Raw genomic sequence first — 20,105 nt, 5'->3', positions numbered from 1 at the left:
TTTCCAACGACAAAATAGAAGGGAGATGAATCATGTAACAATAGAAAACGAGGAAGAAGATGTATGCAATGAATCCAGACAGGATTTTCAATAAAGCATCCACTGAACAAACATAAACAACTCTCCGGTATATTTTGTCATCCGAGAGAGTTTATACAGTTGGCGGGAAATGAAAGACAAAGTTCTAATTCAAATTTAATATTCTTAGATGCATTTATAAAACATAAAGCGATTAAAATTTTGATTGATTCTGGATCGGAGATATCGTTAATCAATAAGAAACTAGTAAAAGAATTAAATTTGGACAGATTTGTGTATAAAATTCCTAGGGTTGCTTTAGTGGGTGCAAACAACAAAAAATTGACGACAGTAAATGAAGGTTTGGGAGTGCGGATCAGAGTGGGAGACAAATACTATATTATGCAATGTGTAGTGATCGAAGATTTAAACCATGATATGATAGCGGGAATTGATGAATTGAGTGAAAAACATATCACCATAAATTTTTCGGAGAATAAACTGGAAATCAGAGCAGAACCAGACAACATAGAAGAAGAAATGGAAATAGATAGGAAAATAATTGTTGAAAAGATAAATGAACAGGAAAAACATAAAGAAATCAATATGACTGTAGAGGAAAAACAGAAAGTACAAGAAAAAATCAACCAGAAAAAAAAAGAAGGAAGAAAAAGAAGAAGAGTTCAAAAAGAAAGAAGGAAAACAAGGTGGATACAAGAGAAAGACAGGAAATCGAAGGTACGGAAGAATTGTCGGCAATCGACGATAAAACAGAAAGGAAGCAGGAAGAAAAGGAAGTTCTCATAAGAGAAATGAAAGCAGTAGAAACATGGTGCTCGGGATACCAAATGGAAATTGAAGATAAAAAAAAACAGAAGAAGAAATAAAGGATGAGGACAGAGAAGAAATGGCAATAATGGACGAGAATCCAGAATTTTATGAAGAAATATTATGGACAGTGAATACATGCGAACAAAATGAGGATGAAAGAAAATTAAAATGTGGAGAAAACATGGAAAAGGAAGTAGAGAAGATTCTAGAAAATTATGGAGATTTGATTAATGAAGAAAGCCGAGTGGCTAAAAATTATGAACATTCTTTTAAAGTTAAAAACTTAGAAAATTTTAAATCCAAGACATATCCAATCCCGTATAAATACAGGCAAAGCGTCGGACAGGAAATTGAAAAAATGATCGAAGACAAGGTGATAGAAAGATGTGACTCTCCATATATCAACCCGATAGTATGCGTTAAAAAATCGAGTGGTGATTTGCGATTATGTTTAGATGCAAGAAACATTAATTCACACACAATCGCGCAATACGAAGCGCCTTTGAACATCGAAGCCATATTTGGACGAATCACAGGGTCACACATTTTTTCCAAAATCGATTTGAAACATAGTTTTTGGTTAATACCTTTGGCAGAGAAATGTCGAAATTATACCGCTTTTTCGATCGACGGAGTGGTATACCGATTTAGGGTGGTACCATTTGGCCTACAGAGTGCATGCGCTGCTTTGGTTCGCGCATTGAACACAATCTTAAATAGGCATGGAGAATTTGTTGTACATTACATAGATGATTTATTAATTTTCTCACCAGATATAACAAGCCATCTACGACATATTCACACTGTGCTAGAAGAACTGGATCAAGCGGGATTGAAATTAAATATTAAAAAGTGTCAGTTTTTCCAAAAGGAAATACTGTATTTAGGATTCAAATTAGACACAAAAGGGATTAGTCTTGCAGAAGATAGAATCGAAATTATAAATAACTACGCTAGGCCAACCAATTTAAAAACATTGCGGGGATTTTTGGGAATGGTAAACTATTTCAAAAAACTAATACCAGACATCAGCACAAAAGAAATACCGTTGATAGCATTACTTAAGAAAAATGTTAGGTGGAAATGGGGAACGGAACAATAAATGGCTTTCAAAAATTTAAAAGGAGCTTTCTCCACAGCTGTAAGAGTACACCACCCAAGATATGATCAACCTTTCATTCTCCGGACCGATGCTTCCATAACAAAATTCGCAGGGGTGTTATCACAGATCCAAGACGATGTAGAGGTGCCAATCTGTTTTGTCTCCCGTGTAACCAAAACATATGAGAGAAAGTACAGCGTTACTGAATTAGAGTTCGCCAGTGTGTTATTTTGTGTAAATAAATTACGGTTTTACCTACTAGGGGCAAAATTCACCATTGAAACAGACCATGCAGCTTTGATACATATAATGAAAAATAGGCTGGTAAATAATAGAATTCATAGGGGCATTCTTTTACTTCAAGAGTATGATTTTGAATTTAAATATATCAAAGGAACTGACAATATCTTGGCTGATGCGTTGACGAGAGATGAACAATTCCGCAAAGAGGACCACAAAACTCTCCACGTTGGCATGAACATAATGAGAGAAGAAGCAGGCTTATTTTCTTTGGCTCAGATCAGGGAAAATCAGGAACAACTGGATGAAAGAGAAAAGCAAAGGGTCGAACAAGAGGATAACTTATATTTTAAGAGGGTCGATGGTAGAGAACTATATGTAATCAAGGAACAGATGGCAAAAGAAGTTTTAGCAAAATTACACTGTGACAACGGACACATTGGAAGCAGGAAGGTGTGGCTTATGTTCAGGGAGAACTACATTTGTCGAAAGGACTATACAATAGCCAAAGAGATGACTCGAAATTGCGAGACATGCCAAAAGTGTAAAAGTAAGAATTTCAAAAACGAAAACATCACAAAAAACGTCATAGCTCGGAAGAAACTGGATATTGTCGCCATTGATATGTTGAGCGATTTAATAACAACAACACAGAGGAATAAACACATATTAGTTATGGTGGATGTTTTTTCAAAGTATTTAAAACTGTACCCATGTAGAACCACGAAAGGAGCTGAAATACTTCGGAAGATAGACGATTTTATCGAAACAGTGGGAAGACCAGACAATATTTTGTTGGACAATGCAACATACTTTAGGAACGACCGTTTTAAAGGGGAATTAAGAGAGAGAGGCATAAATACAAAATTTGTAAGCATCCGACATCCACAGAGCAACCCATCAGAGCGTTTTATACAAGAAGTCACAAAATTTCTAAGAATTGCTGCGGAAGAACATCATCGACATTGGGACAGAAAAGTGTTTGAAATAGAGACGTATTTGAACTGTGCACCAAATACGGTTACCAAGGAGACGCCTTTATATGTAATGAAAGGAACAATGCCTACGAGACCGTGGGAAGACACCGCCCCCAGACAATACGAAGAAGTGATCGAGGTGGTTCAACGAAGATTGAGACGAAGTGGAGAGAAATATCTCCAAAGGCAAGAAGAAGAAGGCCAGTTACATTCCAGAAAGGGGATAAAGTTTTAGTGAGGGCACTAAGGGTGTCCAATTTACAAAATGGTATTTGTGCTAAATTGATGCCGGTATTTGAAGGTCCATATAGGGTCAATACGGAAAATGGGGTAAATAGTTATGAATTAGCGCATATAGAGACAGGCAAGATACGGGGTATTTTTAACATTCACGACATTTATAAGTATCATGAGTAGAGTTTGGTAACATAATGGAATAATTTGATCCTAAAAAAAACTTGTGTCATTTAAATAAATAACAGAGTTTTTCGGCAAATCAAATGGCGGGGAGTTGTTAAGATATGTAAAATTTGAATTAATATGGTTTCGATCTTAATATTTTAGAAAAGTTAAAAACATATAATAAAACGCTGGACGGAAGGGCCGCCCGAGAACTTTATCGTGCCGATCTATTATCGTTATGGTACTAGATATTGGCATTCTATAAAAATAACAAAGTTACTCGTTATTTTGATATTTTAGAAACACCTACTGTACTTAAAAGTATTTTATGGTTCTACGCATCATTAATTCCTGCATTTGAGAAAATGTTCGATGCCATATTTCGGGGACACACTATAGATGTGTAGATTATTGCATAAATCAATAGAATATTATAGTCATACTTTCATTTCAAATTAGTTCATTTTTCTGAGAAATTAATAGTTTACAATATTTGCATTTCATTCTATTTCGATTACGCCAGTCAATGCGCGAGATTAAGAACAATATATTATCTCCAAATTCTATCCTACTGCATGGATTTTAATGAAATTTTGGGAGTAGCCCAATCTCCTAATTCAAAGTCTATCCTATATACTATGGCGCTTTTATCATGGGGGAAGTTCCCACCACTTCTCAGGGGTGAAATATTTTTATTTTCGAATTACATGGAGAAAAAGGAAGATTTTTAAGAAAATTTAAAATTCATTCTATAATTTGATCACATTTTTAAAAAAAAACCATTCATTTTAAACCCGTTTAACTTTTTGAAAGTAGAAATAACACTATATTAAAAGGTATTGAGAAGAAAAACAATGCATTTAAATTATGGTGGATGGGGAGTTAAATGTATATACTTTTCATTTTTCCTTAAAGTACATTAGTCATTATATTTTTTGCACCATATCTCGCTTAGTTTGTAAGTAACCGACATTTAACGGTGCTCGTTTTAAAGGCCTTTTCAAACACTACAAAAGGTGTTGGTAGCATTATACACCTAAAACCTACCGTTCCTCTGTTATTTCAAGTTGAATACACCAATTTGAGCATGCACCAAAAAACAAACTATTTTCACCTACCATATCTCTTTTTGTATTATAAATAGAACATTTACGAAGGAACGAATCTCTTTATTATTTATAATCTAAAAAATGTTTTATATAGAGTTTTTAGTCATAGTTTTTAAGGTATTCACAAAAAATCCGTCCGAAAAGGTGTCATTTTTCAATGAAAATGGCCAATTTTCAACTATGCATAACTCAAAAAGTATTGAGTTCTCAAAAAAAAGTATAGACCAGTTTTTGCTTAGAAATAGGTTCTTCAGCCACTTCCGTGCTTATTTTGACCAACAAATTTTCCACCCCCTTGAAGAAGTGGGAACCGCCCCAAGATAAAAGCGCCATAGTATATAGGGTAGATTTTGTTTCTTGAGCTATTCCCTACTTACTGTGAAAATATCAAGTACATCAATGTAGTAGGATGGAATTCGGAGCCAAATACCCTCATTGACTGCTCTACAATAATGCTCTGCTATGAACGCGTGAGAGAGGACACACATAAGATTATAGCAAAATTTCTATTTACCGTAACTTTTCGAGTTTTTGAGCTACAGCAATAAATTTTATGTCATTGGAAAGGTAATTTTGCATTCTTTCAAAATGTGTTAAAATATACAGGGCGTATCAAAAAAATTAAGATTTTTTATTCATTTCCGGTTCAACCGGAAGCCATGTTTTTGGTAAAATCTATTGTGATAAGAGATAATAAAATACCATATATGTCTGCAAAATTTCAAATTTTAGTTTCTATTAAGAAGGAAGTTACGGGCACTCGAATATTTTTTTATAAAAAATTCATAACTCCCCTCCTATGGGGAGTTAAGATATATGACTAATGTCATTCAATTTACTGATAGGATGTCAAAAATATATCAAAAAATAAAAAAATTCCTTGGAGCCATTTTTGAGAAAATCTAGTTCAAATTTATGTCAAAATTTGACCCCTTAAATATAGGCAACCCGTAACTTTTTCTGAAAAACGATAACATCTTTCTTATAGCCCCATCTTTAGGCTATATAACGACTTTTTCAAATTAAACTTATCTTCAAAAACTTTTTAGATAGATAGGGAAATGTGTCGGGGGGGGGGGGGGCGGTCGGCCATGTTGGCCGCCATTTTGAATTTGGAAATGTCAAATTCCGTACTTTTATTTACCTATCGATGAGCTTACTTTGAGTTGAATTTCATTTATTTCTGTCAAAATTTGCAAAAATGGGCCCTAAATAACCCCCCTATTTCGGCGCCCCTTTAAGAGATTTTTTTTAAAAGCTTAGTTTCTCGACAAAATTCTCTTAAACTTACTCATACCGAATTTCATCAAAATCGGTCCAGTAGTTTTTGCTGGGCGGTGGCGACATACGTACGTACATACGTACGTACGTACGTACGTACATACTTCCGACATGTTTTTTTTATTTGCTTTTTAGACTCAGGGGGACTCAAAACGTCGAAAAAAAGTGAAATCTGAAAAATTTTTTTTTGCACGATCCTATAACTTTATCTATTATACTATACTACGTATATAGTACGATAAAGTAAAAATATACCAAAATTCATTTCGAAGAAATGAAAGTCAATTATCTTTGGATGGCCGTAGGTAAACAAAATTTAAATAGGGATTAAGTATTTTCTTTGTACAGTTAGTATGATAAGGAAGTGGTTATGTGTTTGGACAATGAGACCGGGTTAGGGAACAATTGTATTTAGAAATTTAAATGAATGTAATCTCCTTAAAAACCGATTGGCATGTAATTAGTTTTAGGAAATTTCTAATGGTAGGAAAAGTTGGTGTTGAATCTGACATTGACAATTTTGAATTTAATTCTTTGGAATCGTTGTCAGTGGACTTTCATAATTTTTTACATAATTTAATTTTACGGTAGAATAATTTTTTCAACGTTACTGTTTAGTGCTGGCCTTTAAACGAATGTGATTCTAGACGATAGTTGTTAAATGATCGTCAAGTCGAATAGTGGTGATCTCTGAGAGTCTCCTGAAGTAGTAAGGCAGATAAATGAATAGCTGTGAGTTTGTTGAAATAAGTGTCCTGACGGAGGCTCATCACGTAAAGCATTGTAAGTTATATTGTTCTACTTATATTCCAAGAGTCACCGTTGCATGCCGGAACGAGAAATAGATTCAGTTTATTGAGAGGAGAAAAGGCTAGCATTGTTTTTTGAAAGATACGTGCATCTGTAGGGGGTCATTGATGACAATAGGCTTGCAATAGTTTGTTGCGAGATTGCTGACTACATAGGGGGCTGCTAAGAGTAAATTGTAGGCGACCAGAGACAAGAATTTGGACAACTCGTCATCCGAGAGACAGTTTTATTTTTTTTTGTAGAATTATTCATAACGCAAATTTCAATAAGTACTTTAGATAGTGGTAGGAGTATTTCAATAATCAGAATAGGAGATATTATTTTTAGAGGATATTTTGAGGGTGAATTTATTTCAATAGATGTTTTTGTACCATATATGTGTTTTATTCCGTTAGTCTTTGACCTTATTTATCATATGTAAAGCAAAGGAGATATTGAAGCACGAGAATATAAAACCCTGAGATTAGAGCATTAAATAGTGTGATTAAATCATAAGTGCATCATTAAAATTAAATTTAATTAATTAATTAATTATCTAATCAATTGCTTTGAGCACACCGATCTTTGAATATCACATTAATATATACTACCATCATTTCTCAACTAGTTAAGGGATGATGGAGTTCTGACAAGATAGTATGCGATCAAAAGACATAATATATAATGTCATATAATAGACATAATATAATACATATAATAGACATAATATATTATGTCTTTTGATCGCATACTATCTTGTCAGAACTCCATCATCCCTTAACTAGTTGAGGAATGATGGTAGTATATATATTAAAATTATATACCAAGCAATTTTCATCAGATTGGTCGCTCCCAATGACAATAAGTCTCATCTTTACATACTATGGAAGGTTGAGTTCAATACTAAACAGTTGCTTGGCTTCATGGTGTGTGATTAAAACCAAGACAAAGTTGTTTTTATGTTTTATATATATGTGTACATGTCTCTCGTTTTGTGTTTTTTAGCTTGTAGTTTGTATTGAGAAGACTTTTTTGTACTGGGCCTGATGATGAGTCATATATTGTAAGACTCAAAACCGGTTGCCCCACGATTATGTAACAACTAATAAAAATACAAACTAAAGATTGCGAGTATTGACTCAATTACCATATCCAATAGAATAATATAAGTTTAGTTTCCCATTTTTTGCCATTTGAGATTTGTATATATTTAGTTACGTAACTAATAAAAACTTAATCAAAATCGATCAAAAACATTGAAACCATGTCTCAAAAGCCACATGTTCTTTACTTCAGAACGTATTAGATAGAATTCATAAGTGATCTACATAGAGTTAACAGGTGATCATAAGAAATTGGTTTAAAATGTTCACCTTCCATATCTAGAGCTATTCAATTTATTAGATTGCCATTCTCCCCTTATTTATCTAAACGAAATACCACTCAAAATTGTGTAGTAACACACATTTTTAGTAGTTACTTTTAACACATAACTTACATGGAGGTATTACATTGAAAACACTAAAAGCAACTGAGCTCTTATAGGCGCTCTGCGCTCACAGCTCTGAAAATTTATAGAGCTTTTATTGGCTCCAGATTATATTATGGAAGTATGCTCTACATGACCGCCTGCAATACCTCAAATCCCTAAATTCAATAAAAGCAACCTTCTGTTCTGACGTATATATCTAGGTTTTTTAGATCTAGCCCCGCCGAAAATATGTGAATTGAATCTTTTAGACCTCCCCTTTTCATATGACATCGACATCAGCTTCTACCCTCTTCTTATATCCATTCTTTCACGGTTTTTGCTCTAAATTTTAAAGAACCGCTTGGATTGACATGAAATTTGGCATACGTATAGCTTACATGTCAAAGAAAAAAAGTGATATTGTGCCGATGTGTGCTTTTGCCCTGGGGGTGACCTTCACCCCCTCTTGGGAGTGAAAAAATATATGTCCAAAATAAGTCCGGAAATGGGTAAACTGACTAATTTTAAGTAACTTTTGTTCTATAGAGCTTTTTCGCCAAGTCAACACTTTTCGAGTTATTTGCGAGTGAATGTGTTCATTTTTCAACAAAATTACCACATTTTTAGACGGTTTTTCGCAAATAACTCAAAACGTAAGCATTTTATCGAAAAAACGTTCTTAGCAAAAATATAGCTTATAAAAAATTTAAAAAAATGGTGTATGCGTTAAGTCTCTGGATCTCGTAGAAACAGAGTTATAGCCAATGAAAATAGATTCATATTAACCAAATTTCAAATAGAATATTTCGACGTGAAATATCCAAAAAAATTAAGCACTTTTTGGGGAAAATCCATTATAACTTTTTTAAAGTGTTTAAAAAAAGCTTTATTTCTGTTTTTACAAAAAGTTTCTAGCATTAAATTTAAGTAAGTTACGCTCAAAATAAAGTTGGTCCCTTTTGTTTTTGCAAAAAAAAATCGGGAAGACCACCCTCTAATTAGCAACTTAAATGAAATTAATCGTTACCGCTTTACAAATTATTTTACTTATGTTGTGTTTATATGATCTGTAAGTTTTATCGATTCAAAGTGCTTATTTTTGAAAAAATTTGGTTTCAAAGTAAAATTTTTAAAAATTTAAATTACTAAAAATATGCTTTCTTTCAAAATAACTTAAAAATTGTTAGAAATACCAAAAATCTCGAAAAACAAAAAAAAGTCAGATTTGCTTTTCTGAATATCATGTATTTCTTTGTTTTTCTGTTAGACAAAAATTGATTGAGATTTGGTGTTTCTAAATTTGCATACATTCGTGATCAGTGACTCGTTCAACCCCTTTTAACTACAGCCCTTTCAATAATAAGGACTTTGAACCGATGAAACTTACAGATCATATAAACAATATATACACGAGTCAAGAAACTGGTGAAGTCGTAACGATTAAGTTCATTTAAGATACTAATTAGGGGGTGATTTTCTCGATTTTTTTACCAAAACCAAAAGGGACTAACTTTATTTTGAGCGTATCTTGTTTAATTTTGATGCTAGAAATTTTTTTTATAAAACAAAAATGAAGCTTCTTTTAAACACTTTAAATAAGTTGTAATGAGTTTTCCCCGAAATGTGCTTCATTTTTGGTTATTTCACGTTAAAGTATTCTATTTGGAATTTGACGAATATGAACCTATTTTTCATTAGCTATAACTCTGCTTCTACTAGGTGTAGAGACATGATATAATATACACCATTTTTTTAAATTTTTTAGAGGCTATATTTTTGCTAAGAATTTTTATTCAACAAAATACTTACTATTTGAGTTATTTGCGAAAAACCGTCTAAAAGCGTGGTTATTTTGTTGAAAAATGAACATATTCACTCGCAAATATCTCGAAGTGTTGACTTGGTGAAAAAACTCTATAGAACAAAAGTTACTTAAAATTAGCCAGTTTATCCATTTCCTGACTTTCTTTGGACGAATATTTTTTCACCCCCAAGAAGGGGTGAAAGCCACCCCCAGGGCAAAAGCACATATCGGCACAATATCACTTTTTTTCTTTGACTTGTTAGCTATGTGTATGCCAAATTTCATGTCAATCCAAGCGGTTCTTTAAAATTTAGAGATTTTGCAATATTTTACCGTTAAAGAACGGACTATAGAGTTTCCACAAATCCATAAAATCCAGTAACCAAACTAATCGATATTATCTATCAAGTTCCTGAAAATAGAGACATATCTGTGAACCTTTTTTACAATAATTAGTAAAACCTTTATTTTAAAGCAACATATAGACCTGATAATAACCATCCTCACTAGTAGGTACCTTCAATATTCTTCCATAGACCAAAAAGCTAGCCACTTTTAATATTAGCCTAACTCAACATAAAAAAGAATGTGTATTTACTTTGTACGCACGTAAGAAGTTATACTTCTATTATATGATTTCAACGAAATAAATATACTTAAACAGTTTATTTTTATTTTATTTAAATCATCATCATCATCATGACATGGCTCGACAGCCCTTTCTGGGCCTTGGCGTGTTCCAGGATTCTTCTCCACTCTGATCTGTTTCGTGCTTTTTCTCTCCAGTTTTTTTATTTTTAAGGTTATTATATCATTTTCTATTTGTTCTAAATATCTCAGCTTCGGTCTTCCTCTTGTTCTTTTTAAGAGATTTTGGAGAGCTCCCAATCTATACAAGGTTCGAATATTCCATGTCGCAACCCTCAAATCGTATTCCTTTTTCTCGCACAGTCGTCGTCGTTTGATCAGTCCGGCTTTTCTTCCTTTCACGTTCATAACTCGTAGTTTTTCTAGGAGGAGGTAGTTAACCTTCAGCCCAACCCCCTATTCATCGGAGGAACAAGACTCCCTTCTTCGTCAGCCCTGACCCCACCTTCCACTGGGGTTTGTTACCCAATCTCCAGTGGGGTTGCTCACGTTACCGGTGTGTACCAGCTTGGAGGTGAAGATAAGAATTGAGTAGGAGAGGCTAAGTGATGCCAACAAGATACGACATCATGTATTGCGCTTCACTACCCCTTTACACACCATTTTATTTAAATATTAAACTAATTTTAATGCTTATCACTTTCCAAAAATAAAAAAAAGAATAGGAATGGTCCGGATTTGAACCCAAGACCTCTCGATCTGTAGCCGAATGCTCTACCAATAACGCCACGACATCTCTGTTTATGTAGTTTCTCGGACATAATGACAATTCACGGTAACAAACAGACGAAGTGAAGTATAATAAATATAAAAATGTTTTAATAATACTTATCTTACTCCCGAGGAAGACAAATCCAAAGACACAAAAATTATAATAAATTTACTAAAAACACTAATATATTCTTTTCATACCTTTTTTTGCACTGATATATACATAACTTAAAAGATTTAGCAACTAACGCCATACTGGCTGTGTGCGCATGCGCGCAGAATAATAAAAATTCACTCCCAATCGCGCCTAAAGAAGTATAACTTCAAAAAAACAGCAAACTCCCAGCCGTCTTTTTAGACAATTATTTCAACAAGCAATAAGTGCCAAACAATACAACCAAATTCTTTACACCGATCGACACCTCAAAAAATGAAGAAAATTATGGCTATGCTGTCTATACCAAAAACATATTCTTAGCTGTACACCGACTCCTATAAGTCAGTTATCAAAACTATGGAAAGATGGCTCTTTGTCAAATAACACCAAAATGAGATTATTTCGTGCATTATTTATGCTATTTTAAATCATTGTCTACTTTAACCGAAAATAAAGATCTACTAATTTTGTTTAATACTTTTAGGATTACCAATTTGTAGTAACTGCTAAAGACGGTGCTACAGATCCCAGAATTGCAACTGCCACAGTTTCTGTAGAAGTTCTTGATGTTGAAGATGAAGTTCCAATTTTCGAAGTCCCAGTTTACGAAGCAACTGTACCGGAAAATATGCCAGACTATTATGTTACAACAGTTAAGGTAATATACCAATAGACAAAATAATAATTGTGATCGTTGTTAACACGAAAATTTTGTTTATCAAAGTACGTTGAGTATGAAAGATAAAATCTATTAAAAATCCTTTATGAAAGGTATATTTATATTAAAAAATACCCTTTCGGGCGTTTTCGGAATGACAGTTCCATCATCAGTGCTGTTTACTACGTATACATGCTTGAGCCACCACAAGTATCTAAGTGAAACCTTTAAACGATATAAAGTTATAATAAAGTTACATTTTTATATTTAATATTATGTGGTGTTTGAACTTTTCCTTGATTTTACATCATGTCGACGTAGAACTTCCAACAGACTCAGATCCGCTGCAATCTAGAGTCCAAATAGTGAGTTCTCAGGGTCAGCAACCCACACTGTTCAAAATGTAAAATCAATGAAAAGTTCAAACATCACATAATATTAAATACAAAAATGTAACTTTATAATAACTTTATACCATTTAAAGGGTTTTCACCCAGATTTTTTTGGTGGCTTAAGTAAACAGCACTGGTGATGGAACTATCATTCCGAAAGCATTCTGTGATATAGCCCGAAAGAGTCTTTTTGGATATAAAAATACCGTTTATAAAGGATTTCTAATAATTTTTTGTGATTTATGGTACGCGGCCGACTACAAGAAATTCTTATCCTCGTTGATTTTGAATATGAATACCTAACCTAATCTTTTTCCAATGGCGGAACAGACCAAATTGAGCAGTAACCTCTCGTAATTCCTGCCTCAAATATACGCAACAATAATCTAACCTAGCCGAAGCTTACCCAACCTATTATTATCGACTACCTATTTATTTTCTATTTAATATTTCCCTAAAGTTCAGTCTGCTAATTAATATTTAATGTAAAAAGAACAAGAATAAAAAACCGCTAAACGCCATAAAAATGAGTGGCGCATAAAATATTCTATCTACAAAAGATCTGATATGAATGTTACGTGGCGCGAAAATGGATTTTCATTTGATGCAAAACAAAATTCTAGTTTTATTTTAAAATATTTTTCCATAATATTTGCTAAATTTGAAGTAAACGCGCCACAAAAGAGTAACTTTGATACAGTTTGAATTTTGAAACTCTTTTGTGGCGCGTTTGCTTCAAATTTAGCAAATATTATGGAAAAATATTTTAAAATAAAACTAGAATTTGGTTTTGCATCAAATGAAAATCCATTTTCGCGCCACGTAACATTCATATCAGATCTTTTGTAGATAGAATATTTTATGCGCCACTCATTTTTACGGCGTTTAGCGGTTTTTTATTCTTGTATCAGGAGTTTTTCAAAGTTATTTATAAATTAAATGTATGAAGTTGAATGCAGTGTTCCTCTATTACACGTCAAGCTTTATAAATGGTCACCTTTGTTGCATTATCTCCCAAATTATCTAGTGTCCATCGAATGTACACTAGATTTTTTTCTATTCGAAATAGATTGAAAAAAAATATATTGAGATGGCCGGTAAATGAAGTCGGATTGCCCGTTGCCAGATCAAATTTAGCGTCGTAACCACTACAACTACATAAACCATTTGGGGAATAATCGTTAATTGGATTATACTTTTGTATCTTAATAACTTCTAAACGGCTAAATTTCTAAACCGATTCTGATCAGTAAACATGAGTTTGAAACTTATTGACCAGTAGTATCTGATGGATCTAAGGTCAAGTATGATAACTGAAGCTATTACAGGAACTATTGAGCTTGAGAAAGCGTTTTTCCCACAGGAAATAGATTTTATCATATTTATGAAGCCTATAACCTAAAAATTCGAATTTTCCCGGATATGAGGTATACACCGTTAGATTCGTCTTGAGTCCTTCTACAAACGCTAAGTTATTGGCGCAATTCGTAGGTTGAAATGTTGAGTAATTGTCGAAAAACCCAAAGTTTAGTTTTTCAGTTTTTCGGATATACTGAGCCTTGTGTATGTCTGATCCTGACGGCTCAAACACCATTTGAAAGCTCAAGTCAACACTATTGATTTGATGTATTTGCGGTTCTCCTACCTCTTCTTGATCCGAATATATATACCCCCAAAAAATATGCCGTTTTGTACCTACCAAGTCCTATAGCTGGCTTATGGGTGGTCAAAAGTCACAAACTACACCGGTTCTAAATCGGCCCTGACCCCCTCTTTAAACACAGAGAAAAAATATCAAATCGGTTTAACTTTCAAACACACATACATACATATCCACAAACATTTTCCCTTTTTTAAATACAAATTGAGTCACATGTCTAAGCTCTACAACTTTTGAATGGTATAACCGATTTTCTAAATTAGACATGCGTTGGAAAGGTAATGATCAGTTCTATTAGAAGCCATAAAGGTTGGACTTAAATTTTTAAACTTTTTGGGGGTTTTGGGGACGAGAACGAAAAACAGACCCTAAATAGGAAGGGCCTTAAAATCTACACCCTTGGACCAAAATCGATGGTTGACATATAAATGGGTAAGTCTTTTTCTGAACTTTAAGATGGGAGTTGGCCCAATTTTCAATTCAGTCAGATTTAGAAAATCGAAAATTTTGTGTATATATAATATCGCGGATAGGGGGTGTGGGTGTGCGCCACTGGCGAGAACTGCCGTTCTCTGGTAATGTTCAAAATTAGACATGCGTTGGAAAGGTAATGATCAGTACTGTTAGAAGCCGCAAAGGTCGGACTTAAAATTTCGAAGTTTTTGGGAGTTTTGGGGACCAGAACGAAAAACAGACCCTAAATAGGAAGGGCCGTAAAATCGACACCCTTGGACCAAAATGGATGGTTGACATATGAATATGTGAATGGCACCCATTCATATGAATGACATATGAATGGGTGAGTCTTTTTCTGAACTTGAAGATGGGAGTTTGCACAATTTTCAATTCAGTCAGATTTAAGAAAATTGAAAATTTCGTGTATATAATAGTGTCGTGTGTAGGGGGGTGCATTTCTGCGCCACTGGCGAGAACTGCCGTTATCTGGTAATCTTTTAGATATAAAACTAACAGCTTCGATAACTAATAAGTCGAAAACTATTAATTTTATCAAAAAAATTTATAATGAACATTTTTTGCTTATAATTAATATTTTTACCAGCATTTGCGGTCAAAATATAAAAAAAAAATTCCACCCTCGAGATGAGGTGGCAACCACCCCATGGTAAAAGCGTCTTTCGGCATCATATAGATTTTGATCCTTGGACTATCCACTACCTATTGTCAAATTTTCAAGCAAATCTATCCATTCTGTAAAAATTGCGAAGTGAAAAATTTCAGTTCCTGGACTAATTATACTTTTGGATCTCTATAACTTCTGAACGGCTTACCTGATGTTGATCACTAAACATGAATTTGAAACGTATTGACAAGTAGTATCTGATGCGTCCAAGATCGAGTATGATAACTGAACGTATTATAGGAATTATTGAGCTTGAAAAACTGTTTTTCCCATAAGAAATAGATTTGATCATACTTATAACGCCTATAACTTAAAAATTCGAATTTTCCCAGATATAAGGTATACACCATTAGACGCGTCCTGAGTCCTTCTATAAACGCTCAGTTTCGTAGGTTGAAATTTTGAGTAATTGTCGAAAAACCAAAATTTTCAAAGTTTAATTTTTCAGTTTTTTGGCTATGGTGAGCAGTGTGTATGTCTCAGCTTGATCGCTTAGGCGCTATTTGAAAGCTTAACTCATCCCTATTGATTTGATCCTTTCGTTGAACCTTAGATATATACGCCCAAAAAATATGCTATTTTGTATCTACCTAGCCCTCTAGCTGACTTACAGGTAGTCAGAAGTCAAAAATTAGACCGGTTCTGAATCGGCCCTCACACCCTCTTGAAACACAGAAAAACAAATTCAGATCGGTTTAACTTTTCCACACACATACTGATGTGATCTTGATTATTGATATGAGATAATATTCTTATATGTTACTTAATTTAATCAATGTATTAATACTAATCCAATTAATTAACCAGATCACATATCAATATGTTTTCAATCTCAGGGCGAATTATAAATTAATTACTTACTTCCGTGGCTTCTAAATATTTCTTAATGGTTCCTAATCGGGATAGAAAAGAAAAGAGTAAAAAAAATACACTTATGGGTTACAATTATAATCAAAATATTTTTTATTTTATTTAAAAGGCAATCAATGCTTGATATTTGCTATTTCTTATTATTCTTAAACATAACATTTACAAATGGGAATCTTATTTCCTTTTGGTTTTCAATTGAAAGTTTTTATTAACATTTAACTATTAGGAGTTATTAGGAACAACTCTATTTAAGTTTGATGAAGCTTTTCTGATATTATTGATTATGTTATTCAATTTTTTATGTGGAATTTAATACGAAAAACCCCTACATTCATGTCCAAACAAATGAGACTGACCTTTTCCTGGTGAACTGAAAATGTCCTCACACAAAACCCTTTCCTGCTATCCTTGGCTGCGATCAAACCTCGTCCTGGCTTCCAGTGATGTTCTCCTTTGAAAAACTAGCTCGAATAGCTCTCGTTCCTGCTTTTGTCGTGATGCTGTGTTCTACCTTTTTCGAAACTGCTATCAGCTACCGGGACACTCTGGGCTCAAGGAGGTTCTTTTACTCTCGACCTGGCCTACTTCTCGTTCCACGATAGATACTCCACACTCACGGAACTACACCGGCTATCTCACTCCTCGAACACTACCGTCTACTACTCGACTTCACTTCTCGACAGCTCAAAACATTCTGCTCTCACTTTGTCATCCATTCCCCTACTTTCTAAATATCCCTTCCAGATTCACAAATCAATCTTCCACCACCAACTCTCATTCGTAATATTCCTCAAAACCAATTTTTAATCTTTCTAAATATGCTTAATGGATTTCAAAGAAAATATTTAATTCCCATTCTAAAATACTTTCTAACTATTTACAAATTTTAATGACCTATTCTCTCTTTCAAATGAGTCTTATTTAGCATAGGCTAATGATCGAAACCTTCCGCGAAAAACGATAATGAACTATCATCTATTTCACTGAGTTTTATTTAGCATAGGCTAATGATCGACCTTCCGAGAAGAACGATAATGGTACGCGTCATTCACTTTGTTTATCTAAGCACATTGTTCCGAGTTTCGTACGCTTATTCTAATCACTTCTTAAAATTACATATAACAATTTGTTGTATACAGGTTGTTTTAAATTTATATGCCCGTGGTTGAGAAAATTGAAAATATTTTATATTAAATTGAATTTTGTTTATCATTATTAATTTTTAATTTTTATATCAAATAGAAATATAACAAATCCCCGCCTTGTATTCGATAAAATTTATCTGCATTTTTAAATAAATTTTCTCGAGGCAAAACCAACTCCCTGTATATTTCCTTACTTTAATCTACGTCTTATATCCTAACTTACTATCTACTTTAATTAGTCCCACCTGTAGAGTAATTGTTTCCTTATTTTCAGTGTCCTCATCCTGTGTTAGAGTGTCGGATATTATGTTGTCTTTCCCTTTTTCCCATATCAATTTTCTGTCTTTTTCCTCAGATTTTTCACATACTTTTATCGTGTATTCTGCATCCTCGTTTTCATATGCCTCCTCTTCAAATGCCACTGTTTCGATCATATCTTTTTTGCTTTCATTTTTTTGCTTTATTTCTTCTTCTCCTGAGCTCGTCTCTTCTTTTGAGGAATCCCAGGTTTCCTTTGTTTCTGATACTCTCAAATTTTCTTCTTCTGGGCTCAACTCTTCTTTTGAGGAGCCACAGGTTTCATTTTCTTTTGTCTTTTTCTGACTTTTTCTCCCTTTTCTTCTTTGTCCTTGCTTCGTTGCCAAATTCATTTCCACTGTTTGTTCTTTACCTGATTCGTCCGTATTTTGTTTCTCCTGTTCCTTGTCCTGTTCTTCTTCTTTTTCTTCTGTTAGATTCATCGTATTATTTTTAAAATCTATCACTACACGTTTTTCTGCCAATTCGTCAACTCCTACTATCATGTCATGTGACATGTTTGGCATTATTACACATTGTAGTGCATACATCTTCTTACCCAGTCGTACCATTACTCGTATGCCTTCATTTATAGTTGCCAATGTCCGTTTGTTTGCGCCCACTAAATTTACCCTAGGTATTTTGTAAATTAAATTTGTTAAGTTAACTTCTTCTATTAGTTTTCTGTTGACCAATGTTATTTCAGATCCAGTGTCTATCATAATTTTAATTGGTTTCTCGTTGATAAATCCATCCACAAATTTTAAATTAACTCCATTTTTCTTTTCGTTGTTTTCTGCCAATTTAATAAACTCCTTGGGGTTACAAAAGATTCCTGTTTGATTTTTTGTTTTTAGTGAGCGCCGTCGTGAAAAGACGCCGGTTGCTCATCGTTGTTTATATTTTCGTCATAATGTCTCTCTCCGGCATATTCTTCTGTCTGGGTATTATTTACCTCTCTTCTATTTTCTCTTGGTCTGTCGAATCTGTTTCGGTTTTCTCGATATCCCTGTTCATTTTGTCTACCATTATTTCTGTTTTCTTGATTTGAGCGTGTGGTGTTTCTATTCTGGTATTCTCGATTTCTGTCCTCATTCCATTGCCTATTTCTTTGTTCATAATTTCCTCTTCCGTTGTCTCTATTTTCGTTTTCCCTTCTGGGATTAAAATCTCGTCTTGTATAGTCCCTCCTATTTTGATTTCTATCTCTGTAATCCTGTGTTTCTCGGGGCCTGTAATCTTCTCGCGACCTTCTTGATTTTGTTTCTCTTACACGTAATTCTCTTATTTGTAGGAATTGGCATAAACTATCTATGTCTTTGTAGTTTTGCAATGTGATATGGTCTTCCAGCGTTTCTTCGAAATGTCTTGCAATCAGTTCGACTAATTGTTCCGATGAGTAATTATATTGTAAATGTTTTGCGTTATAGTAAATTTGTAATGCATATGTCCTTTCTGATATACCCATCCTATCATTGTATTTCCCATTTTGCAATTCCTTGTTAATTTCCAATTGTTGGACTTTTCCCCAGAAATAATTCAAAAATTTTTGTTCAAATTGTTGCCAACTGTCAAATTCTTCTTCTTTGCAATCGAACCATAGGCTTGCTTCATTTTTGAGATGGTTTCTGATAGTTTCTTTTGCTGTTTCGAAATTTCCGATGTGCTGTATTTTCTTTTTCAGGCTATTTATGAACGGCACTGGGTGTAATCTTCTTACATCCCCGCCAAACCTTATCTTCACGTCATCTATGCTATGTATAACCATTTCTCTTCTTTCTCCGACATTTTGTTGAATATTGATTTCCGCAATCTTTCTTTCCACTTCTTCTCTGTCTGCTTTAATAGCGTTTTCAAACTTGTTTTTCAAATTTTCTATTTCTTTTTTCTGGCAATTCATTAACTCCTTTATTTTATTTTGAATTTTCATTTCTTGTTCTTTCATGTGGTCCTTCATTCTCATTTCTTGTTTTTGCATGTGATCTTTAATTTTCATTTCATACTTTTCTATGCGTTCCTCTATTTTCTTATTGTTCTCTTCTATCGCTTGTTTTGTTTCCTGTTGATTGTCATCCATTTTTTTCTCCACTTTATCCATTGTCCTTTTTGCTTCATCCATTTTTTGTGACTGGAGTTGCATCAGTTGTAATAGTTTATCTATTCCTGATAATTCTTGCTGTTCTGATGCCATGATTGTCGTGTCTAAAATATCTTCTTGGTCTGAATGTTCTTTTTGTTTTTTGTTGTCTTTGCTTTGGCTTCTTGTCACAGACATTTGTTTTCAAGAAGTACTATCCCCGCCAAATATGAAATTTTACTAGTGTTACCAAGACGACTTTTTCTCACCCAAATATTATAAATTGTCAATAAATATATCAAATGTAAATATCGTAAAAATAAAT

General features: G+C 33.6%; 1 protein-coding gene across 1 annotated transcript in view; it reads left to right on the top strand.

The window, feature by feature from the left end:
- Positions 1-20,105, top strand: part of LOC114332608 (cadherin-99C) — a 431,877-nt gene that overhangs the window by 303,161 nt on the left and 108,611 nt on the right. The window contains exon 15 of the mRNA XM_050657985.1: positions 12,025-12,198. Within this exon, the coding sequence (XP_050513942.1) occupies positions 12,025-12,198 (174 nt within the window). The remainder of the gene's footprint in view (positions 1-12,024; positions 12,199-20,105) is intronic.

Source organism: Diabrotica virgifera, chromosome 8 (genome assembly GCF_917563875.1).
Source record: "Diabrotica virgifera virgifera chromosome 8, PGI_DIABVI_V3a".
NCBI lineage: Eukaryota > Metazoa > Arthropoda > Insecta > Coleoptera > Chrysomelidae > Diabrotica > Diabrotica virgifera.
The sequence above is the reverse complement of the archived record's forward strand: the minus strand, read 5'-3'. Positions and strand labels throughout refer to the sequence as shown.